We start from the raw sequence: 26,580 nt of genomic DNA on the forward strand, positions 1-26,580 counted from the left end.
AGGGTTGTAAAAACTGCCTGACGCCAGTAGGCAGAAGCTAGGGAAGCTCTAACAGTGGCTCCATCCTGCATTAGAGAGTGCAGCTTTGAGGCAGACTCGTCCCTTCCTGGTTTCTTGTTTTGCAAAGGAAAGCGACTGATTTTTTTTTTTTTCTTTTTTTCTGTCTTGACAGGGCAGTACATCCTGTTCAGGGGGATGTTTCAATGTGTTCAATAAAAGCTTTCAATTTAGATACATCAAGAAAAAGCTACTCTTAAACTTGAAGCTTCCTGAAAGGCTCTTACCTCCAACTGCACAAGCAACTTTGATAAAGAAAACACTTATGTTAGAGTTGTTTTGATTGCAGAGTTTGTATCTAGCCAGATCATTCAGATGCTGCTCCCAGGAAGCTGCTTCAAGTCCTGCAGCCATCGGAGTTGAACGGTGGGATGCAGCACCTTGTCAGCCCAGGCTTCCTGAGCACACCTGTGGGTGCTTCTGGTGCACCTTCCCAGAAAAGGGACATCACTTGAAGCAGCTGGAGCACTCAGGACCCGGCTCCACTCATTCTTAGCAGCACGGCTGGCACAAAAGTATTTTTCCAATTTAATAAAAGCAAACAAGGAGACATGCTATTTTTAAAGCACTGTTTTGTGCCACAATGGTCTGAGATTAGATGCAGCTTGTCCAGACATTCAAAAACAATGCCCACATCACTTCTCCCTACAGTTTTGTCCTCTCCCTTAAAAGCCTAGAGAAAAGCTATTTTTTCCCTTCTGCTCCCTGCTGGCTTTCCGGCTCTGTTGTCTCCCTCCCTTGAAACAACTTCACACTGGCTTCCTCGTGGCCTCCCTTCTCCCAAACAACTTCCCGTCTGCTTCCCTGTTCCCTCCCCATTTCTGCTGCTGTCTGCCTGCACAGGAGCAACTCCCATCCAGTTTCCTTTGCTGGATCTCTGATAGACAGAAACTCACTGGTACCAAAGAGTTCTGGTTCCTGTAATGCCTTTAGCATCAGCTTGGTCCAAGTAAACCCTTAAAATTACTGGCATCACATGCCGATGCTGCCTATACAGGCTTCCTAAAGTGGATTCTCTTCCTCATACTCAGACAAAGAGACAGTCTGAGGGAGCCTGAGCAATTATCACGGTGTTAGCTCTTAACCAAGACAGCCATTCTTTAGCAAAAGACAGTTATTTCTCTTTTAGCATCTATTCACCCCCAAAAAGCATTCGGCTAATTTACTAGCTATAGTAGAGAATAATAGGACACATACTGCTATCAGTTTTTCTGACTATACTAAAGGGTTTAACACCCCAAATCCAAAAGCTCCACTAAATGAGCATCAAACAGTCTATTTTCAGCTGCCACTATATGGGATCAAAACCTTTACCTGAAATGAACAAACACAGATTCTAAATTTATCCCCAACATTTGAATGTGATGATGGCAAAGATGTATGATGCCAACAGAACTGGGAGACATCTTGAAAAAGATTTAAGAGGATCATAATTAAATGATATTTCTACTTAGCATTCCAGTTATACTGTGTACTGTTCCATGCACAACATGGAAACAGTATCATAAAGCTATTGTTTCGGTTTGCTTCCTGTGATACTAATCTCAATCAGGCCGTCAGACGAACAGCCTGCATTTCTAAATGTTAAAGGCTTCCTCTCCAACATTCCCACACAGAATTGCCTACTGTGAAAATCAAAGGGAAACGTGTTACTAAGTAAAGCAGCAACTTTTATAAAGCAAAACCTGGTATTTTTTACCCTTTTGAACTCTGAGATATACAACCAGCTATTTCCTATTATGATAGGATACAAGGGCCAAGCTTGGGCCCTGCAATGCCTGCAGGAGACGTGCACCCTGCAATCCAGAAGCCGGGATTTTCAGAGGCACGTAGTGGGAGAGCTCTCAATGAGGGCTCAGACTTGTGGGCTCTGCCATTCACCTGCTGGAAGAATGTGGGCATAGATTTCCCTTGGTCTTGGCTTCCTGACAGATAAATAATCATTATGCAGACACAGCTAGTAAAACAGCCCGAGTTACACAAGTGAAAAGCCCTATTCCAAGTCAAGGATAATAGGAAGGGGCATGAGACACTCAGTGGCACCGGGCTGAGGCTGGCAAGTTGCCTACAGCCATCTCTGAAATCCCATCTGGACCATCAGCTTGCAGAAATATGAGGATACAGTCCTGGGAAGGCCCCTGCTCTCTCCACTCCCAGAAAAACTGCCACGAAATGTAGAGATGCATTTGCATTTGAGAATTGTGCCCACAATGAGTAATTTAAAATACAGTCTCGTGTTCCAGTACTTTTTGATAGACTAAACAACACATAACAAAAATGCTAATCAAGGCGTACTTTTCTCTTTACTACCTTTTGAAGCGTTTTTCAAGCTGCACTGCAAGTTTATTTTAGTGACGTGTTGTGTGTGTATATATATATGCAGTAAATGTTATATTAAAATCCTAATTAATGACAAAACAAATACTCCCACTTAACTCCAGTTTACACTAAGTGTCTAGGCCAAATAATCAAAACTATTTCCACAAAGACAACATAAATAAGCGGGGGTCTGTGGGCTGGGGCAGGCGTTTGCTTCTCATGCACACTGCAGTTCTCCACCTCTCCGTTTCCCTGTTCACCTGTCAGAGACGACACAATAACCCCTGTGCTCCCCGTCAGTCAAATCAGGCTCCTCAAATGTAACCCAGAATTAATGGCCAAATTCCAGTCTGCTAAACACGTGTGTGAAACGGGGGCAGCTTTGCTCGGGCTCAGAAAGGGTTTAGGCCAAAAGTGAGAACGGAGCGTGGACAGGCATCACGCAAGCCCAGTGTCCCTTTGCTCTCGTCAAAATGCGATGAGCAGCAAACTACTTCATCTGAGACACAAAAGCTGTACTGAAAACCTATCACTTTGAAATATATCTGACAGCCTTCTAGTGAAAGCCAGTGTCCTTATAAAGACCGACATTATTCAGAAGCCCACCATCAATGACTTAAAACTCTGCTTTTACAGGAACAGATCCGAAAATCAGCACCTGTCAAATATTAGCTGTATTAAGCAGCTATTGTACAGCAATAGTGTTAATCAGTCCTGAAAGGCAGTATTTTTTCAATGAAGCTCACCCATCAGAAATGCTTACGTTCAATTTTACAGCTGTGTCTCCTGAGAGCAAGAAACAGTTCTCTTTGGCCAGAGCAGTACTGTACACCTGTGACCCTCAGAAGTCAGGAAGTGTAAACTGTCAGGCAATTGCATAAGGAAGAAATAATACTCTGAAGTCATTATTCTGATAATGATAATGAAAGTTCTCTCTCTGATGCCACTTTATTCCAATGCCTGATACATTTTATCTTTCAAATACGCAGGGCTTAAATTTTCAGGCTTCTTGTTTAGCTTGGCTAATTTAATTGTTAGCTATACTCAGAACATAAGTAGTCAATGAGGCCTTTACAAGCAAACAGTGGTTTTCTGTCTTGAGTTCTTTTACTTCAGTGTATTCTCATTGTCAGAAAATACCACCCAGCTGTTCCAGAAAATCCAGTCCCTTTAAAGTACCTTAAGTTCAATTCCTCAGAATAGAAGCACTAAAGATTTAAAAACCTTTACCTACATCTCCAGTGTCTAAAGATGCAGCGATTGACAAATCTGCATTTGACTAACAACAAAAATTTTAATGACAGGACTTACTCCAAGTCAATACTTAGACTGAGGAAGTGCATCAGATTTAAGGCTAAGCAAATAACTAACATAGAGAAGGCCTGAAATATTAAATCACAGCCTATCACTACCGCAATGTTTTATTTCCAGATTACTTCCTAACTGCTGGGTCCTGGTGATACTTCATATATGTATGTGTACGTACAAATATTGTATACATACACTGAGTTGTCACAACTATCAAATGATATGAGCCTTCGCCTTAACACTACAGAAGCACTAAATAAATGTTCTGAGATTATTTTCCCCACCAATAAATGTACACATATTTGAAAATTTCACTTTAAACGTAACAGTTTCCAGGTAAGCAAATGTATTTTTCTGGTGATAACAGCATCAAACTATTTCATGTCAAGTTTCACAGACACACGCGTTACTGATATTTTCTGTCATAGCCCTTCAGAAGTTTGCTTTTCCTACACTGTGCCAGTCTCTAGTTCATGCCCTATAAATACTTGAAAAGCTGAAGCTCTGTTTTTATGAGAAAGTTACTAACAAATTGGCTCAGTTTATGGCATGTTTAAAAACATTTACATATTTACGCAACTTCAAGTATTAATTATACGACTAAACCAGAGATGATACACACTGTTCAGCAAATAAACTTTCCTTTTCATATAAGTAAATGTTAAAACCACATTCCATAAGCTAAGATGAGGATACCCGCTTTATACAATAGTCTTAGCGGAACCTAAAAAAAGCTACAAAACTTAGAAAGCATAGAGAAGCAGAAATGAATTTGTCATTTTTTTCAGACTAACCAACAACAAACCAACAGCATACTCTTCCACAGAATGAGATACTTCCTAATAACATTTATTAAAGTAATTGTTATGGTATGACTCAACTTTTCTGAAGAGAGGAAGTGTAATCGTGACCTTATTGGGAGTTTTGCCATTAATGAAGGAAAAGATGAAATTATGGGTTCACCTTTCACAAACAATGCAGGCATTGTTCTGTTAACATATTCTGGACACTTATAGGTCACCGTGTGAAAGTTCCCCCAGAAACATCAGTTGTTTTTCATTGATCTCACAGGCTACTCAAACCACAGATTTCCATTAAAGTGATTATTCAAATATAGGTGCAAAATAAGAACATTGTTAACTTTATCTGTTTTCATTGGCTATGAAAATGATGCTGGTTCACCTTTCCTACTCGTCCAACATGAGCAAGGTTCTGATTACACAAAATCCATTCATAGAGTATTTAAAAGTTGTTTGCTTTAGCTATCTTAGTCTACCTTGTCATAAACAATCTGCCTACTTCTCATTACCAGCATATAAGCACAATTAGTCCTTTCAAGCGAAGCATTAGACCTTCAGAACTTCCCAGACGCCTTTTGAATGCACTGGCACAAACATACTTGCCATGCTAAATCAAAATTTACTTGTTTCAGCATGGAAGCTTAAGATATATGTTTGAATTCTGATTAAACTCTTAAAAGTTCAAAATCTTGTAACTGAGCTTTATAAGCCACATACAAGAACTTTGAGTGTTGTATTTTTAGAGAGGCAAAACTGCACCAGTTGTTATTTTGGTAAAGAAGACCTTATATGACTAATATCACTCAGATTTTTCTATCCCAATTAAAACATATGTAATTCTGACAAAAAAAAAAACCCACACCAACCTATCTTTAAATCTAGTTGTGAGAATACAACACAAGCAGTTGTGTCCTGTGCTCAAACTTTAGGACCCAGTACTCAGAGAAGAACATGCACAATCTTACCAAGCTACCATCAACTAGCACTCACCACTTCTTTTAGCCAGATCTTACCTGAAGACAGAAGCTTGTGAGTTCGTAGGAAACTGATTGCCAGGCGCATTATGGATGCCTTGTCCAGGTGGGAACTGATGTTGTGGGGCAGGGGCAGCTCATGTGCCAGTTCATAGAAAACTTCAGTTTCTTTGCTTCTCCTGCATCTTGCTGCATCTCTTGATTTCTCCTTCCTCCTTTCTGAACTGCTCCTGATAGGTAAAGGAAAAAGCATTTCTTGAAACGCAATTCACTACTTGACAGAGGCATTTACAAGAGTAAATCTTCTTGGCAATGAATCCATTCTGTCAACTGGTTTAAATCAATTGACCAGATATTAGTATCTATTTGCTCCTTTTAAAATGGGAATTAGGAGAGGACTGCCACAACTGGAAAGGGCTCTAATTCTATAAAAGTCAGCCTTTGGACCCCCTAAATGAATCCCCATTGAATGTAACAGGATCAAGATCTGCTTTAGGTGAGAGATTCAAAATGAAATAGCAAACTATTATTCCTGGGATTCAGAAAATGTTAAAATCAAAAGTGTCATTTGTTCAATCTAAATTAATTTACTTGAAAAATACTCTGGGATGAGGTGACAATCCATTCTAAAGCTGGAACAATTACAGTGCATGTCGCTGTTGTAGATATCATGACTTGCAATGGCTGTTCCTCACATTAAAATAAAAGTAATAATAGGGTATCAAACTATGTTTGTATATACAACTGTCTAAGCTCTTAACCTGACGCTGCTCTGGAAAACCACCTTTGCTTGACCATGAAAGATACAAAATGGGAAAGAAAATACTGTTGCCTGCAAGAAATCCCTCCTTCATAGAAGCTATTGTAATTAAATCACCATTTCTCCATTGTCTATGAAAACAGATTCCTCCTTGAGTAAAATAACATGACTGATAGAGCCAGCCTCCTTCAAACTCCACAGAGAACAGAAGAGCAGGAAACAACAAAGAGGAAGACATTCTATGAAGCAAGTATGCAAAACTAAGCCACCAAGGGACATAAAGCTAAATTTAACGTGTGAGAAACACAAGGGCTTTATATATAACGGATCTGGGATAGGACAGTTTAAGAGGGAACTTCACTGACTCTAAGGGGTTCTTTTATAGAGTTCTTATTTCAGAACACGAAGAAGCTGAATCCATTCAAAAACATCAGCTATTTCAACCCCATATAGCTCTGCTGATACTACAAGTTTCCTTCACTTGCACAGGTTGGGGTTTTGCACCATAGTCATGCCAGCACAGAATATATTTCTTTTCATGCAGACTCCTGTAATACTGTACCAGTGCAAACAGCACAGCTTGGATGAGCACAGAACAGGGTGTGGAGAAAATGAGCCCCACCATTTTTGCTGCTGTGGTTGCACATTCTTTTCTAGAATCACCAGTGGCAGCTCTCCATTTGCAAGGCCACCTAAAAAAATGAAGCTTCTTATAACCTGCTTCTTCCAATATCAGTAAAAAATAATGAGCCCATAAACTAAAAATGGATCAACCAAAAAGAAAAAAATCCTAACAACAGAATATTTCAATAAATATATTTTTTCTGTGAAGATGATCATGAAAACAAATATCAATTGCCTCACTTAATCCTAGAAACTGTTCCAATCATGGCTGGTCTCATACAAAAATGCATAAAATAGAAAAGAGTATCAATACATAGAAATGTATTCTAAAGACGACAACCACTTCCAGAAGGGCTAGACTAGAAGCTTTCTTCTAGCACAGAAACCACAGGTGGCTTGGTAAATTATAAAGAAGGAAAAATAGCCAGGGTGTGTGTTAAATGCTAGGAGTAAAATTACAGTAAGGTGTTTGCTGGGGCCCAGGCAAGGCTTGGCACTCAACCTCATCATCCAAAGCAGAAATGTGCTCACAACTCATCAGGAGGGCCCTCGTGATGCAGAACATGTGAAGCTCGGCATATGTTTAAGGATCAGATAGGTGCTCACCAGTGGGTGTGCTAACAGGGCAAGGGGCCTCATAAATGCTTACGGTATCTTCTCAAGATCCATGATCAGCCCTCGGCAAACCGCTTTCACAATTATTTTGCCTGAGGTGAATATTTTCTAACACGGCATCTGTTACAGGAGGTATGCACGGGATGAGAGCTACACACATTTCAGTATGTAATACACACATTTTGCAATGTAACAGCAGGATCTAACTTCTGTAATGACTTCGGGGGCATCGCTGGAGCGAACACTGACTCACCCAAGTTTGAATCTAAAGGATCAGATATTCACAAGGTGACACTAACGCCTTAATTTTATCCTTGCCAAGTAAGAGACATGCTACATCTGTGTAAAAAAAAGTCCCTTCACACAGCTGTCTGAGAAGGTACAACAGAAAATGCCCTGTGTCCTCCTGGGCAGGTGCTGGCAACAGAAGAGCCATGTGAAATGCTTACACTGATGCGTCTTTCAGAGGTATGTCTTGTTCTGTAAAGAAAAATGTGTCTACACTGTGCCTATAAAGATAGACTGCAAACAAATCTTCTCAGTTTCTAGTTCTACCAATGAAATAGAAGAGTAGAAACAAAACAAAAGCAAACAAAACAAAAAAACTTCATGGCAATATTTGCAAGAATCTCCAATTGCAGCTTAGAAAATTTAAACTTGGACCATAAATGTTCGAGCTCTGCTCTAAATCTAGAGCCCACAGTTTTCACATTAGAACCAACCTGGGCAAAACATCATTTAAATATGAAACTTTGGGAACCAAGGCCAAAGCTGTGTCGCAATTCGTGCAATAACAATGGGTTCTATAAGACAGGGTCTCTCATAATGCCACTCTGGCCACAAAGAAAAACATTTAGTTTTGCTAACATCTGTAAATATAATTTTGAAGTGTGGCTAATGAGACAAGCTGGTTTCATTAACCATGGGCTGCTCAAGGTTTCTAATAACTAATGCTATAGGCAGAGAATTTTTTTTTTTTTTTTTTTCCTATGTGCAGCAGATGCTTTCCCTCAACACTGCTTCTGACTGTCATGCTTGGTTTCTCTGCAGAGACACATGGCCATTCATTATACACCACACAAGAGCTTTCTCACATCAGAAAACAAGGGGAAGAAGAATCAGCCTGCCTGGTTGCTTTCAAACGACTTTCTTGTTCACCCATTATAATTTTAAATAAACAAATTGTTTGTTAAGCATTTCCCCCTGTGACTTCCCGCACCGCACCTCAATTTTCCTCCCCTTCTTCCCTTAGCTGTTCTGGTTTCGGCTGGAATAGAGTTCATTTTCTTCCTAGTAGCTGGTAGAGTGCTGTGTTTTGGATTTAGGATGAGAATAATGTTGATAACACACTGATGTTCTAGTTATTGTTAAGCAGTGCTTACACTAAGTCAAGGACTCATTCTCATGCTGCCCTGCCAGCGAGGAGGCTGAAGGTGAACAAGAAGTTGGTAGGGGGCACAGCCAGGACAGCTGACCCAAACTAGGCAAAGGGACATTCCACACCATATGGCATCATGCTGAACAAAAAACTGGGGTGGCTGGCTGGCTGGGGTGGGGGGGGCACGTCCACTGCTCAGGAACTGTCTGGGCATCAGTCAGCGGGTGGAAAGCAACTGCGTTGTGCATCACTTGTTTTGTATATTCTTTTATCATTGTTATTGTTATTTCCCCTTCCTTTTCTGTCACATTACTTTGTCTTTATCTCAACCCATGAGTTTTACAATTTTTCTGATTCTCTCCCCCATCCCACTGGAGGGAAGCGAGCAAATGCCTGTGCAGTGTTCAGCTGCCTGCCAGGTTAAACCGTGACACTCACTCAGCACACCCTCACATTGCACTGTTATTGTAGTCAGCCCAGCACAAGCAAAGAGAGTCCCAAAGCCCCCCTATGCCCCATGCCACTTGCCCCTCACAGCTTCCCGCCCAGCAGACATCTACGTTTGCTTGCTGTCCTTCCCAGGAAAACCTGTGTCAAAGCTGGTCATTCTGTGCTCACTCATCCTGGTTGCAGAAGCCTCCAAAATTGCAATTGAGTGACAGAATCTGCAAAAAAAAGTATTTTCACTGTTTTCATTTGCAGGTGGCAGGCCATCAACTTTCTTTGCAGTTACCTCCATTTTATGCATGGGATTAGCATTTTACCCCAGGCGAGGCTGGACTACCCACAGCTAGAAAGTGAAAATGTAAATTCTTGACAACCTGCCTGTTTGAAGGCCAGGAAGAAAGGCTGACACCAAATCCTCTTCACACATCGTTAGGGCAACAGAGAAAAGGCCCAGGCTCTAGCTAATTTATGAATCATTCCCTCCCAGCACATAAACCACCCACTTATGTGGCAAAAAAAGAGCACACATGTGCGTCACTGCTTGGAGAAAGTGACGCAAGCAGAAGCAGAAACCTCACTCACCCAAACCCATGTCAGATTTTTAAAAATGCAGAGGGAGAGAGGGGAGAAAGCCATCACAATTCAATCCACCCGTATGCTGGTGCAAGGCCCGGAGGTACTGCCGGGAAGCCTCCTGGAAGCTCCCCAACACTCGTTCATTCAGGAGTCCCGGGATCTGGCAGGGTAAGACGGCACTTGGCCACACACGCACCCTCACATTGCAATTGTAGCCTGACCGTTCCTGATAAAATGAACAGAAAGGAACGGAGAAGCTCAAATCTCCACTGGAAACAGCGTGACTGAGATCAGGAATGGGTCTGGGAACTCCGCTCAGGGCTTGGCTATGCCAAGGGTGGTCAGGAGGCTGGAGGAGAAGGAAGAAGGTGCTTCCCAGCACTCTCCCAGGGCTGCTGGATGATGCTCTGGGGCTGCAGTGCGTACACAAATGCAAGCTGTGGGAAATGGAAGAGTTAAGGCAGCACAGGCAGTTCCCTACCACGGAACACAAGTATGGCACTGTACCCCCAGGACGGCTGTTTACATGATTTCCCACTCCCTCCTAGCTGTGTTTAGTTTGCACTCTGAAAATAGAATTTACAGGCCAACACGTGAGAGCAAAGACGACAAACAACTGGCATGTATTTGCCCTTTCAGGTGAAGCCCACAAATTTTCAGGAGCAAAAGCTCTCCGCACTTCTCCCAGTAACCCAAACAACAAACCGGTCCCAGGGGTACACCCACGCACGGGAACAGAGCACGCGATCCCACCAGCCGGAAGCATCCAAACGGCTGTAGGAATGCCCTGCACGGATCCCGGGAGCCAGATTCCTATCCTCTTGCTCATCTCCGACAGTCCCTTGCGACACAGCTTCACTGAAATCAGTGGGAATGCCTGCAGATGAAGGTCTTGCTCACTTGGGATAAAGATCATAATCTGGCTTTCCAAAGGCTCTCGTACTGTGCGACTGGAAACTCCAGGCACTGCAACTTATTGGCAAAACCTGAAGCCTCATGTAACCACTCCGGCTTCAATAACCTTGCAAAACTATCATGTCAGCTTAAGGACTGTCTTCCCAGCGCCTGCTGCTGCGACAGCTCCAGACTTCGGCAGCCAGGAGAAATGCTGGGGCAGCCAGCCCAGGCTGGGGGCTGCGCCGCTGCCACTGCCCTTCCCAGACAACTGCAAAAGTACCCGTGACTCAGACACAGCAGGGATCAGCCCCACAAACACTGGGGCAGACCACCCCCTGCATGGGAGCTTGCGTGCAGGCATGCGATGTCACTCACTGGTCTGAAGTGGGGTTAGGCACCCACACAACCCTCCTTGGCTCAGCAGAGGGACCCACCTGACATTTCAGTGCTGTTTCCATTGGCTGTGACCATACTCCCTCTCTGCAGTCTCAATCCTACTAGTACATGACCACCACCAGTAATCTCCGCTCACCACCTCAACCCATGCATCTCCCTGGTCCTTCCCACATGCAGCTACCCCCTCAAAGCCCTTGGTACCCACTCAGCTGATGATGGTGCTGGGTGGTAGGCTCCAGCAATCCTCCCTTCTGTCAAGGACATCTGTGACCTCCTTTAAGCTGACGGAGGGGACTTGCCAAGATAGCAATCTTCTGCTCAGGGTTTTGCTACTCACAACAAGTCCATCTGGGTTGATACTTCGGTTGTGTACACACACGCTTGCTTGCTTAAGAATAGGCAGCACAGTTATTGCACTGAAATACACTCCCACCTTCTAAGTCCAGATCACAAAAGTCTTTAGAGAAATTGTAATCCACAACTTGCATAAAAGTACCTTATATGTAACCTGGTAGCCTTCACTTGTACATACATACTGCGTGACGCGTTCTTGCAATGCTTTGAAATAAGCAAGTCAATCTGAACTATGTAAGTTTACTTCGTGATTTTGGTGACCCTTGGACTTTGCTTCAAACTGCCATGTATGCAAGCTAGTAAAACAACAAGCGTATTACTTTATATCCAATGGCTAGTTATTAAATGTTTCTAGCTTCAGCATTTTAAAGGTCAAGAATCCACAGTTAATTAAGCTGTCACACAAAATTTCTGTAGTAAATGCTCATTTCGAATGGTTTAGAGTTAAAGCTTCAAATGCTAACTTGCAGAGCAAGAAAAATACATTCTAAGGATGCAAAGATAAGAAAATATTTTACAGTACAGATAAATAAAAAAATAATCAGATGCTTAGCATAAAAATATTTTCCAATTCAAACCACTAAAATCTCAGTAAAAATATTTTAACAGGCAGTACTATCTTAGATAACAAAAAAAGATTTATTTCAAACTAGCAAATCCATTTTTTGCTGTGCACTTATATTTTGCTTTACCTTCTTGTTCAGCAAATCCCTAGATGACTTGAGCCAGGATAATATCTGAAAAAGAGTTTCACTGACTGTGAGGCACTGCACAGCTATCTCAGAACCACACCGCTTGACGGCCCTGGAGGTGTGCTTGCACAGACACTAAGCTGCCAGGAGCCATGCATACTTAGCCTTAAAATTCCTTTAAAAAGTATTTGTAATCATTCTACCTGACAAGCAGTTTATTTTGGATGGCACACTGTGCTTTTGAAAGCCCCTCCATTAAAGTAATAAAAGTGAGCATCAGTAAATAAAAAGTGGTACAAACAGCAGTTTGCTTGTTCTCCTGGAGCCCAGGCCAAAGTACCAAAGCTGTGAATGAAACCCATACAGGTCCCTCCTTTTGCCTCCTTCCAGTGAAAATAATTATTTCTAAAGTCTGAAAAGAGACCTGATGCCCAGGTTCAGCACATGAGCAAGAGCCGCAGGAAGGATCCAGAGTTGTCATTGGACCGAGGGAAAAATAAAAAAGCTTGAAAATACTTGAAAATACGTGGAGTGGTCATGGCAGGTCAGTGCTAAAGCAGTGCTGCTGCACATTGGGATATAATATCCAGTACACAGACAAAATAAATACAGACGATGCCAAAATGGGGAATTCATTAATAGAGGAAATGAGAGTTCGAAGGTAACAAGAAAAGCTACTAACAGAAAGGGTTATTACAAAAATAAGGAAATGAAATACCTTCCACCCTTCCTTTAAAGCTGCCCTAACTTACAGTAACTCATCGCTGACTCCTTCGTTTGATTGGGGGATTTCTTGTGTTTCTGTACATACCCACTAAGTAACAAATCACTGATAGTTCAGTAAACCTTGGCACCTACTGCCTTATCAATATGTGATGAAATTCTTTCCTCCGAGTTTAAAACCAAAGGCTAGATGAGAGTCAGGAAAATGTGAAATAGTGTCTCCGGGACAGACAAGAGTTCATGTTAAGGGTGAGGAACTCATTTCCATTCTCATTAGGCCTTTTCAAAGGATGCTTGGCACAACAATAGGGGACTTGGCTAGTACGACTGGAGTGTCAAGAGATGAGGTCTAAGTGAATACCAGACGTTTGGTGTCTTTGAGCATATTTATGATTCACTCAGTCCATGTCACCCTAGGACCACCACAGCTGACAGTAACACAGCCAGGAATGCATCTTCTTCAATGGGGAACACATCAGCTCTTTGGACAGTATAAATTCCACATGAACTTTAAAACCACATGTAAGACTAACTTCTCCAGTGTCTGAAGCTCTGAGGGTATCTTTAGTCTTAATAATTAAGCTGCACTGGATTTGTTTTTATTTATTTTCATGAACATTCCTGGCATTTATTTCTGACAAAAAGCATTACACCTATACCGTTTTAAAATGCTTATACCACTAGCACCTTTTCTAATACAACTAGTTGCATTTAATGCAGCTACTAAAAGAAAAACTCTTTGCACCTGCAATTTAAAGTATCATTGTGAATACTGAAATTGTCACAGCAACTACATAGTACTTTGAGAGTTCAATGTTGAAAACCTTACTGAGGCTGCAGGAGCACTTAGATATTTTTAAAGCATTTGGGTTCACAATATGTCAACAGACCCTGATAAATTTAATCACAGTAAGCAAAACAATGTCTACAGGATTTATGTTCTACCATTTTTTCTGTCGTTTTATGAGTACCTTGAACCAGAAAGATAAGTATTAGGATTTCAGCAGCCAGTAATCTGGTCCTGGGTTATTTTACGATGCTGTGAGTGCAGCCCGTCCTGCAGTCGCCATGCCAGCATGAGCCTGGTACCTCAGAGGATGTGCCAAACACATTGCTCCTGTGGGAAGGCACAGCCCCATGGAACCACGCGAGGCCCATGGCATGCAGAGAAGATGCCAGGCTGCTGTTTGATCCGCAGTTACAGCAGATAAAGGCATTGCCTTTTTAACCCATTCCCTGCATTAGGACTAGATGGCAGATAGATTTTTCTTGTGGCTTAGTTTTCAGGCAGAGCAGTTTCCTGCTCCAAGTCACTCCGTGCTCAGCAAGCCTCAGTGCCGGTAATAGAAAGGGTCAGGACAGCTCTGGATCACCCTTGTAAAGCTGCTGCAGCCCAAACTTAATTTGAGATCAGTGAAACACCTCCTATGTCTTCTCAAATAATAGGGAATTTGGAGAGGAACAAGCAGTCCAGCACAGGGTCAAATCTCAACCACAGGAGCACAAAGTACCAAAACTCAGTCTTCCCTCCTGAGACTGGTTTTGCACTGCTCTGCTCCATCAAGATATGGCATCATGGATTCCTTCCCTGTGGCAATCAGCTCCTTGATACCAAGATGGGGCAAGCTTCAGAGATAACCGTCAGACTAAACCACCCACCACCAAACCCACTAAACAATGCTACAGAAAGGACTGTTGGCCAAAACTGAACTTGCTTTCAAATCAGCAGATTTTTTTGGGGGGTGATAAATGTTCTGTTCTGCTTTTCTCATAGTTTCCACTTACATATTCAAGAGTCCCTGCAGCACAGCTAGAGTTGGAATCACACCACAGCAGCCAGGATACGGTTATGACAGTGCACAACCCGAGATCTCTATCAGTGATTTGTGTTTGAGAGATAAGGATCTCTAATCTTGTGGCATTACTTGTAGTAATCAGTCAATTTTGACAGCTAATCTAGAGGTCCATACATATTGTTGCTCAGAAGCTCAGCAGGTATTGCTAAGATCTGTTTTCAGATAACTCAACTATTTACCTACTCTAAAAAATACATACCAAAGGATGTCCCTTATCTCTTCACCAGCGGGTTAAAGCTAAAGGTGAAGGAAGTGCAATTCGCAGGCTGGGGTGGCCCCCAGAAGTTACACTCAATACCAGCCTTATTTTTCAGACGGGGCACTGACCACATACCAGCTCATACCTAACCACAGCCAGCATCATTTATCAAGGTGGCGCAACTGCAGGTGAACAAGAATGATTTTTCAATTAAGCTTTATTTCAAGCCTAAGGGACAAACATTACCATCACATGACTTTACTATCAGTGGTACGCGTACCTATGCTTCAGCCTCAAACCCAGTCAACCGTAAACAGTTGAGAGAGTCACCCTGAAAACTGTTGACAAATCCCAAGTTTTACGATCTAACACTGTGTTATGCCTTGGGCAATACCCACTGACATTTGTGGGTGAAAACCCTGGCGCTTCTGCTGGCTTGTACCAATATCCCACCACATTTTATCTCGTCGCACTGGCACATTTGCTGACAGGTTCACACAAGGGGCCTTTGTGGGTAGGAACAATGAGAGATTCGCACACAGCACAGGAAAATGGGTGGTGACCACCAAGGGCTGGAAAAAAGCCTCTTTCAAAGAAAGGTCTTTGAAAACATTCATTACACCCCACCCAGCTATTTTCACTACAATATTTCAGTACATAAAAACAACACAGGGAAAATAAACAGCCCACCGTTCAATATATTGTAGGTTCTCCAACCCCTGAAAAAGAGATCAGCAAACCATAAAGACACAGAAATGTTCACCAGACTAAGCCATAAAGAGGTCTGTAAGCACCCACCAAAACCTCCTCCCCCCACCTTTGTTCTCTCATGCATCTCCAGGCCCTCTATGCAAGCTGACTCAAGCAGACGTCTTTACTTCCAGAGTAAAGTAATCAAAACTTAAAATTGTATTGGCTGGTAAATAAACAATATCAAGCATTTATAGCAATCATGTATATACTGCCACAACTTAAAAAATTGCTATATAAGTGAACAGCCCTCCACAATGCATTTCAGCTGTGATTTTTAAAAATAATTCTGCCAATTAAAACAGTAGCTAGAACTAATAAAATAGTTATGACAAAACAGCCGCAAGACAGAAAAGGAGCAATAAAGCCAATCCCTAACGAAATGTGTCTCTGAAATCAGCAAACAGTTGAACCCTGGAGGCCAGTCTTTGAAGGTATGGAGGCCATGCTCACATACAGGCTTGTTTCCATCACAGTCAGCAAGCAAACAAAGCAAAGATCGGACAAGTGAACCCTGCAGCCTTGGGAACACAAAAAGAGCTGCTGCTTCTACTAAGGGTTTGGGCTGCTCTGTGATGATGCCCTCTACAGCATCCTTCTCCCAGGCTCAGTCCATAAAGACAGCAGAGCATCTACGAAGGAAATTCGGCAATTCATGACACTTTGTTTCAAGCACAGGGCCCATGTTGGATGCTCTGAAGACTGCAGTGGTGGCACACACCAGCTCAAAATTAAGATGTTTTCTCTCCATTAGAGAATGCTCAAAACAATCATTAAAATTACTTTGCGCTAGTGCCTGTTAATAAGCCATGTGTTGTCCTTCCAAAGTGTCAAATCTTCTAATAATAAAGGTAAGAGCTGTTTTCTTAAAATAAAATCTTTATGAAATAATGTCAGCCCTTCTTACTTTTTGGACCTTAATAATTTTAATGTGCTCTCAGTTATGATAGAAGTTAATGATTTCTCCCTCTCTGTCTCTTGGCGACTTGTAGCCATTCACAGTAAGAAGATGGATGTCCAGAAAGACAGATTAAACAGTCATTTCTTTGGCAGGCAGGGAATAATAATTCTTGAGAATAACAATACAGACACACTAAATTTTGATCATTCCATGTAACAGAGTTTCCTCCACTTCCTGCAACAACGATCAAGCGCAGATCCTGAGAGCCAGGCCACGTTTTTTGCCCTCTGGGGTGTCAGTTTTGTCTGTACAAACATCCTGGGACACAGCTCGTTGTTAGTTCCCACCTTCTGTTCAGGGGGGCTGTTATTTTATACAGTGGCTCTTTAGTTGTCCATCTCCTCTTAATTAAGCCATCAGGTAAGCTGGAGTGGTGATAACTTTGCATGCTGTGATTTTGGTCTCTCATTACTATTCAAGTCTGTCACTAGTTTAAGTTGATAAACGTCGAAGATTAGTAGCTTGAGCTGGGGTAAATTGTATTCTCCTCTTACTACAAGGGAAAAGGATTGAACCAAAGGGTCAGGCTACTTCAGCTACCTGGCCAGAAAACCAGCAGTCACTTCAGCAAAGTTAGGCAATTCTTCTAAATTTACAGCTAAAATCAGAGGCTATAGTCATATAACCTGGGGGCAATCAGTGCCTTCTCTGTCCACCCCCCCCCGACACACACAAACCTTCAGCTCCTGGCTTTTTCAGCTGCTGGCAAAGCCCTGAGGAGCCCTCCCACTGCTGACCTGCCCCTCTCAGCACCCTCCACTGTGGCAGAAGCCAAAGGGACGTCAAAACTCCAGTGCTCAAGGAGGAAGTGATTGTGGCCCCTCCACGCTGAACTGCAGTATTCAAAATATTTTAAAAATTAAGGCTTGGTTCTGTTGGGAAATGGCCACTAGCTCTTCTGACACATCACCCTGAATAATTACTCACTGAACACAAACTTTCAAAGGGAACTATCACGGCAGTCTGTGTCATAATACAAAGTGAATAACTGGATGCAGTCCTCCTCTTTTGGCATTTCTTGCTTTGTTTCCTTTCCTATTATTGCCTACTAACTCCTTAAAACTTCTTTGTATCTACAATCAAAGGATGGTTCCTCTAGATCAGAATAAAAGATGATAATAAATGGGAAGAAGGAAAACTAGGAATCATTTGGTGCGGCCATGGGAATATGCCTCTGTATACACACTTCTCTGTGTTTTCTGGTTTTTACTTCAGAACTGTGAATTAACACATCAGTATTTCGCCATCATTTCTGCTGGAGCTTTTATTCTCATTGAAGGTAAGCAAACAAGAGATATATGCATATATTGGGCCTGATTATTATCTCCATCACAGTCCCATCACCCAAGAGGGCACCAGATACGAGCCTAAGAACAGTAATAAATTCTATTTATTCTAAGAATCTGTAGGTAAATCTCAGTTCTTCCAGAAAAGAAGCTACATTTTTTCTGTTGCTGTTTAATTAAATACAATTCACAAGCATCGGCTTACTATTAAGCTCCCTTGCATTCTCTTAACAAGAGACATTAGAACCAGGCAGGTCTTGGACATCTATCAGAACTCTGCATCCGTCAGGGTGTGGTACCTCGATATTTCATTATTTTGATTCTAACTGTATAGCAGCCAAATTTCTAATAAGAAAGCCCAAGATAAGCATGGTGAAATGCATGCAACTGTATCAGTACACGCATAAAGGATCATAAGAGTTACACAAAACAGATGGTACTTCCCAAAGCAGGAGCGAGGGTGCTGCCATCTGTTTTGAGCTGAGTGTCTCAATAACCACCAGCGCTGTTTTGTAAACAGACATTGTGCCTCCTTACAGTAGCTCTTGGAAAATGCAATTTTTATTCTTCTTGCCCCTTCCTAAATTAAGTAACTTCATCAACTGAATTGAATGATTGTTCCAAAAATGACTTTCTCAGGAGAAGCAGAAAGGAAAAAAAAAAAGAAGAAAAAAAAGAAAAGAAACTGCACTCTGCCAAAACAGATGATTTTATTAGAAAACACAACTGGGATGGTGCAGAGATGTATGCTGAGAAACAATCGTACCACAACCCTACCCCAAACGCTAGCACAGAAGAGGGATGAGGCAGGCTCAGAGAGAGCGCAACGTGTACCCGTGTTGATACAAGCTGAATCCAAAAGATAACAACATTGCTTCTTGCGTTAATGCATTCTTTTGCATTGTATTTGTATTCCAGTATATAGTTAGCTACATTTGTACAAAACATGCTGCTATGGCCAAAAGTGGTTAAAAAAAGAGATTTGTATCCCTTCATAGACAGAAAAAAAACAACCCCAAATCATAAAGTCCTTTCATATAGAATATGAATAAATATTTAATTCTTACTTGAACAGCCATATGCTACTGTGAAATACATTTAAGACTACGAAACCTTTATAATGCAACACGTATGGAAAACAGCAGTAATAACTGAAGAGCAAAGCACAGCACACCTAGTGGAGTCAACCTAAATCGTACTATATGATTTAAATTTGATTTACCATATAGTTTTTAATCAACAGCACATTTATAAAATAACAAGTCTTAGAGGAATACACTTCATGTACATCCTATTCATTTTATTCCATTTTTTTAAATCTTATTCATGATTCTGTGTAACAATCACCAATATCAGATTTTCCCCCCTCATTCTTATTACCATTTCCTCATACATGTAATGGACTTCCACCAATTTCTGTTGACTCTCTCACCAGTCTTTCAAAGAAAACTTGAAAACATAGGGGAAAAAATCACCAAGGGCTTTAAAAGAACAATAGCTATTAGCAGAACAAACCCACACAGGTGAACATTTCAACCACAGTTTCTCCACCTAAAGGGGTCCACTATGTCAGATAATTGACTAAGAATCAAATAGGTGATTTTCATTGATGCTACTACGTAAAACTTTATTATTATCTACCAATAAATGTTTATCACAGGTGAGAAGCGGCTGTTTAGCGTTAGCCAACAAAAGTTGGAAAAAACCCTTCTGAAAGCAGTGAGTAAAATGGACCCGCAGTGTGACAAGAAATAGGAAAGTCTGCTGATCTACATTTTCAATTAAGCTTCAAATCAAAGTGGAGGTAGAACATAGGCCCATGCCTCTGCAGATGCAGGGATTTTATTCACTATGATTACAGCATGTTTTATTACAGTCCTCAAGGAAGACATGTTTCCCAAAAGCTCTGGCTTATTAACAGCTGCGGGAGAAGGATGAATGACAGCATCAAACCTCATCAGCCCCTAAAGGAAGAAGGGTGCCAACAACTTGTCTAACCTGTAGATCAGGGGTTGCAGGATTCACTTGAATTAATACAGTTTGAATCTGAGCTTTTCTTTAAAAGAACAACCCAGTCAATTTAAGCAACTTTCAGGGATGGAGAACCAACCCACTGTAACATTTAGTAGGTTGCTCTACTGGTCAGTCACCTTCGCTGTCAAAATATTTGCACAATTTTATTTTCCCTCTGTAAGAATTAATTTCTTACTGCCTATTTTTATAGGTCTGAAGATATTTTGGGCACATAGGTGTGCCAACCCAATACTAGTTGACTTTCAGCCTCTGTTTTATATGCTGAAAAATCTCTTAACCAGCAGGTCTTGCATCACTGATATGTTCTGTGCAGAAACAAGGTGCAAATTCAAAACAAACATTTAACATGAGAAAACGTCAGGCTGAGTAGGAAAGAATGCAGAATTGCAAACTGGAGCCTGGCCAGAGGGGAGAGGAAAGACAGAGAAACAAGCAAGATACACTATGGGGTTTGGGGAGGAAAAAATAAAAAAAACCCACACAAATACCCTCACACCCCTGGCCCGGCTCCCAGAAAATACAGTGTTTGTGTCTACTCTGGTGAATGCTATTTCTCCTTTAGCATTACGTATGTACCAGCCACAGCAAATCATTATTTAGGTGATTTTTAGAATTACACTGTTCAGTAGTACTCACTATCACACAACCTTGCCTTGCATGAACATTTCTACAGACAGCTTCTCTGGACACTAAAAACCAAAGGGTGGCTACATTGTTTACATGGAAAGGAATAAATGCCATAGAGCATATACCCTCTCCAGCTATTTAAATTACCATCTTGAAATGTTAAAACTCCTTACTTCCTCATTTCAGCATTAAAATCAAAACAGCATAAAAAAAACATTAGGAGGAGCGGGGAGTGGGTTGTCCCACACCTGCCCCATCAGACCTCAACTCAGAGCACCTCCACACACAGAGAAGGAACTGGAGCACACAAGGGACAGCAAAAAACCATCTGAAACTCCATCCAAACAGACCAGCTACTAGTAGGCAGCCACTTTTTGGCATGGGAAGGAACATCCAAAGTTGCATATGAGTTCTGTCACTTGGCTGCCAAGGGAGAAGGATAAAGATTCTGAAAAAGAAAGTAGGTAGAAACAACAGCTTTGGGGGAAGTTTAAATAAAACAAGGGGTCTGCAAGGAAAAGTAACCCTTCCTACAAGTCTATTACAAAAAGCAATGAAAATTTCACAATTTCATAGGCCAATGAATGAATTAATATCTAGCTAGTTTATGATGTAGAATTTCCAATGTCTCAATAAAACTGTACTTCATTATAGGAAAAAAAATAAATCAATAAAATTATTGAGGACCATTTGAAATGGATACCGCTTTAAGGAACGCAAGAAAGGCAACTAACAGAGCTTCATTTAATGATGTTCTCTACCACACAGAGACCAGAAGCATGGAGAGAACTGGAAACCAGATTTTTATCAAACCATCTCTGGAGGATGTAGATAACACAATTCAGAAAATCGGGGAGAGATTTGGGAGTGTCGTCAGCAGATTTAGGGAGAGGAAAGGGAAAGCAGACAACCGAAAAAAAAAATCCCATGGGTGTAGAAAGACTTCGAGAGCATGGAAAATATTTCCAAGTGCAGCCCTTAGATAAAGAGAGAAGTGGAGAACTTTTCACCCTAAGTGTCTTGCTTCACACAGGGTAAAAGGTACAAGTGTGGCTGAAATACAGGAACATCTGGACTCTGTTAAGTCCCAGTTATGCAAGCACTGATCATCTTAATTAACCAAGCTTTGAGAACGGTAGAAGGACAAAGACTAATTCTGTTTAAGTCCATGAATAACACTTTTAAGAACAAAAGGAGGCAGCCTGCCCAGTAGCTTCATCAGCCTGATCTATCAAGTCTTAGTAGCTCAGAAGTGGTCTTAAAGGAGTCACTTCTCATCCCCACAAGGATACTGTAAAGGAGTTACTGCATAAAAACTTTATAGAAAGGATAAAAATTCACCCTCTATTAAGCAGTATCTTCATATAAACATATATGACTACAACTGTGCAGCTACAACTCAGTCCTGAAAAAAATCTAGACTAAATCTTTCATCAGGGTCTCTTTTCTGTTCACTCATATTTTTTCCCCATGCTGCTGCCCAGCAACTTTCACTGTCCTTACCCATGCCAAGCTGCCATGACTATTTGCTCAGTGAGCCCCATGCTAGCACTTGCACATTCAAGACCACCCCTAGCCCTTCTCAGAAAGGTACATGTTCTCCTGATGAGCACATCTCTCTCTTCCAAGGAAGAATAGTTGCATTTACTGAAAAGCCTTTTGCACTGTCTCTTCGACTTCTGGCCTGAATAAACTTCTTTTCATGGCTGTCTCTCCAAAAAGGTCGAGTCTTCCTTGTGTTATCTCTGGTCTGACTGCTCACCTAAACTACCTGAAATGGCTAATTTTCTAGCGTGCTTCTATCTCCAACTATCACATTGCAGGCCAGGAGGTGCTGAGCATTTGCAACCCCCTCCCTAAAGGCAGATGGAAAGTACAAGAGCTTAGTCTAAGACCAGCCATCTGCAGGATTTAATTCTGCAGTAGCGTGCATCTCCATTTTTATTTTACACCGAGTTTTCACCAGAGACACTGTTTCCCTAGAGCTTTCAGTATTTCATGCTGATGTTTTCAGTAGTTTTGTGGTCTACCCCTCTATTTCACTCTGTCATCAGGGAATAGGGGATCATTTTCTGCAGCGAAATTCTTTTGTCCAACATCCATTCATACCTACATGATCGCAAATATGTATGTAGATATGACAAACAGCAGAGCTACCCCTATTTCTACGCATACACTGGAATTCACATTTTGGCCTTTGTCTCTAAATAAGCATCAGTTTCGATACTCATTTCGTTCTCTGATGTTTTTGTTAAGCAGTATGTAAACACAATGCCAACGCATCAGACTGCTTTGCTATCCAGCTATGGTAATACAACTTTGATGTTACTCATCAAAGTTTTATTTCATTGAAGTTGTGTTTAACACGCCATGAACAGAATCAGCTTGTGCATAACATCCTGCCTGCCTGTTAAAAGCCAGACTACAGATGCTACTGTACACCACCAAGCAGACCCCTGCCACTATGGCTTCAGGTTATTGCCATAAATTTGGTTTTATATGGAAAATTTATGTTTTGTTCCATATGGCATTACTATTATTCCATTATATTGATATTTAATTATTATGCCACTAAATGCATCTTTGAAGGCAACTTTCACCTCTTTGAACAGTATTGCAAAAGAAGAACTCAATTATCTGTTCTGCTATAAACACATATTTAATAGCACACTTTTTTTCCTAAACACTTTGAGGCTGCAGAGGGAATAATGCATGACACACAGAACAGGCATAATACAGATGCAAAGCTCAAAGTATTATAACATTTTTATAACAACAGTTTTTATAACAGACACAATAAAGGACTTCAGAACAATACAGACCCATATCACTTACAAGATTAACACAAAAGTTTTTTTGTCAGATAAAAGTACTTTAGAAAGTTCACACATGTGATATTTTCTCCTACATTACACAGGAAAAAATCAAGATTTTCATGAACAACATTAAAACAATAGCAGCTTTGCACCTTACAAGCCTGTGCCTGTAAGAAATTCTTGACCGGCAGCTCTGGCTGATACTTTGCACAGCCACACACATGGAAAGAGTTTCTCCAGCTTTCAGGGTGCCCTTGGCTTAATTTTGGGGGCAGGGAAAGGGAGTTCATGGGCCTTCCCAGATTGCCTGGACCAACAAGGCCTGGCCTTCCCAAGGATTACAGCCATTGCAGCCACACAGCAAAGCAGCAATTGGCAGCAATAGCTGGAGAAAGGGCAGGTTTTCTGAAGGATGGTCAGAGGCAAACCATTTAGGAATGTGAGAGGGTAACTGTCCTTGACATTTGCAAACTGGCAAGTGCTGTACAGCAGTGTCCAGGCTGCAAACATAGAATACTTATAGGTACTGCAGCTAGAGTTCAGCAGTTGTTCCCTATTTAGGCCTTCACAACTGAATATCTTAAAATAAACACTTTTATGAACTACAAATGTACCAATGAGCATGTCCAGCTCTTACAGGAATCATCCTTCAAGTACCCTATAGCTAATGTTTTACTCTGGAGGTTGGCTTCCCATCATAAAAGTAACCTGAATTCCAAGCATTTAAAAAATGATGACTCAATTTGAGGAGAGATAAGGCTGGTTTACAAGGTGCCCTGGTTTTGTCTGGGATCAAGTTAATTTTCTTCCTAGTAGCCGCTATAGTGCTGTGTTTTGGATTTAGTGGGAGAATAGTGTTGATAACACACTGATGTTTTAGTTGCTGCTAGGTAGTGCTTATACTAGTCAAGGACTTTTTAGCTGCTCATGCCCTGCCAGCGAGAAGCTGGGAGGGGGCACGGCTGGGACAGCTGACCCAAACTGACCAAAGGGTTATTCCATACCATATGACATCGTGCTCAGTGTATAAAGCTGGGGGGGACGTTTGGAGTGATGGCGTTTGTCTCCCCAGGTAACTGTTACGCATGATGGAGCCCTGCTTTGGAGATGGCTGAACACCTGCCTGCCCATGGAAAGTATTGAATAAATTCCTTCTTTTGCTTTGCTTGCATGTGCGCAGCTTTTCCTTTATCTATTAAACTGTCTTTATCTCAACCCACGAGTTTTCTCACTTTTACTCTTCTGATTCTTGCCCCCAACCCAGTGGGGGAGAGTGAGCGAGCGGCTGGGTGGTGCTTAGTTGGCGGCTGGGGTTAAACCATGACACAAGGAAATTATAAGATTTAAATGTTTGTGCATGTGTGTGTACATTTATACATGCACACATTAGAATCATTGTGTGCATACACAAACACACAGGGCTCAGAAGTCTGTACATTTGCCTTCCCATTTCCAAGTTTTTGTGAACAACTGGGATATGACTTGAAACTCCTCTAGGAGTTAAAAAATTAAATAAAAAGAAAATAGACGCAGACATACAGAAAAACAGACAGAAAGGAAAGGAAAATATGAGTCTTGCCTAGACACATGACTCCAAGAACTGAGGCTTTTACAGTAAATACCATAACTCATGATAAGTTTCCAAGAGTTACCAGCACTGCAATGAGAGAAAGCGTTTCCTCAGTTTCTGATATTAGCAGATACATTCCTCAAGTTGGCATGGATAAAACGATACTGATAACAGCACTTGAAACTGTGTACATGCTTTGACTTGGCAATACTGTAGTACAGAAAAAGAAGGGGGGAAAAAAATAGTTACCTCTCAGAAAGTTAATCTTGCCGGGACTTAGCATACCCATAATTTTATTGCTCTAAGCCTCTCCTGAAAAGGCCCTTGCTAACATAGGAAGGGGGAGAAGAAAATAAAAACCAGAGTAGGTTACAAGCACTAGCAAACATTATCCATTTAAACAGCTAATGGCAAGGTCTGCTGTTATATTTTTATCATTGCTTTTCTGCAAATTACTTTTATCGGTGATAATTTAGCTTTTATTTCATTATCTGGCACGGCAGACAAAAGGAAAACAGATTTGTTTTACAGCAGCTCCAGCACTTGCTCTGTCCATTAACATTGACAGACAAAGGTAAATTAAAGCTCTTAGACCACATTTTCAGCATACGTGGTACTGAAACCTCTGTTTCTAACCAATATGTGCTTCTAAAGGAGAACAGAGTGCATGCTAGTGCTTTTATTCTCTCCACACAGTTAACAGAAGTTTTTAGTATTTCCACATTTCGTATTTTTTCCCCATTCAGTTCTATCTGCCTCCAAAAACGTCTCAGGGCAACTGGGGAGAATCAATATTTTAAACAAGGAAATTACTACATTTCAGACAGCTGAAGTATGAATTAGCACTTTCCTTCCTTCCAGTTTTCTTAAGACCACAAAACCACAGAGAAGTTGTGTTTGATTAAAATATTAAATATGCATAAAGAACCGTTGAAGGATGTTATGTTGTTCCAATGCTGCTCTTCATCCTTTTTTTTAGGCATGTTTTCAGCTATTCTACTTACTTCGACAGAGGTAAACAGGTTGCTTCATAGCTTTCATCTAGAAATAATAAACTTATTTATAGAAGCTAATGTAACTACACAGCTGTTCTAGACAAATGGTGGCCTTTCCACTTAAGCGACGGTATAAGGGCTTTGACTACAAACAATTTTGGAAGAAAAACAACGAAATATTATCAACTGCTCTAAAAATGCAACTAATAGTCCTTAGTAATAGCCACTGTCCTAAGTAATAAAGTCAACTCTGTTCTTGCATGAAATATCCTTTCACCTTTACTTAACAAAAAAGCCGTATTAGCAAAACAGAATTTCAAAGTCTGAACTGTCAGCCAAATGTTGTCTTGCTTCGAAGACGGCCTGCGCTATCATTTTAAAAAGATTCTTTAATTCTAGATACTTGGGATAGTTTTAATTTGTGCCATACAGACCACATAAAAAGGTACTTTCTCAAAGGCAACAAATAATGTCATTACTGGTTGTTCAGTCTGAAACTGCCACCAGAACCCAAGCATAAACATTTATTAACATAATGCAAAATTAAAAGGTAGTGACAAAGTATT

The 26,580-nt window shown here is 41.2% G+C and overlaps 1 protein-coding gene across 2 annotated transcripts in view; it reads right to left on the minus strand.

The window, feature by feature from the left end:
* EPAS1 (endothelial PAS domain protein 1) overlaps positions 1 to 26,580 on the minus strand; it is a 78,506-nt gene that overhangs the window by 28,733 nt on the left and 23,193 nt on the right. The window contains exons 1-2 of one of the 2 annotated variants that reach the window (XM_064446069.1): positions 11,357 to 11,430; positions 5,498 to 5,688 (exon numbers count right to left, since the gene is read on the minus strand). In XM_064446069.1, coding sequence (XP_064302139.1) covers positions 5,498 to 5,688; positions 11,357 to 11,415 — 250 coding nt within the window. In that variant the 5' untranslated portion in view covers positions 11,416 to 11,430. Of the gene's footprint in view, positions 1 to 5,497; positions 5,689 to 11,356; positions 11,431 to 26,580 lie in introns of those variants that run through there. The other variant, XM_064446070.1, reaches the window with a different exon arrangement.

Source organism: Phalacrocorax carbo, chromosome 3 (assembly GCF_963921805.1).
Source record: "Phalacrocorax carbo chromosome 3, bPhaCar2.1, whole genome shotgun sequence".
Classification (NCBI taxonomy): Eukaryota; Metazoa; Chordata; class Aves; order Suliformes; family Phalacrocoracidae; genus Phalacrocorax; species Phalacrocorax carbo.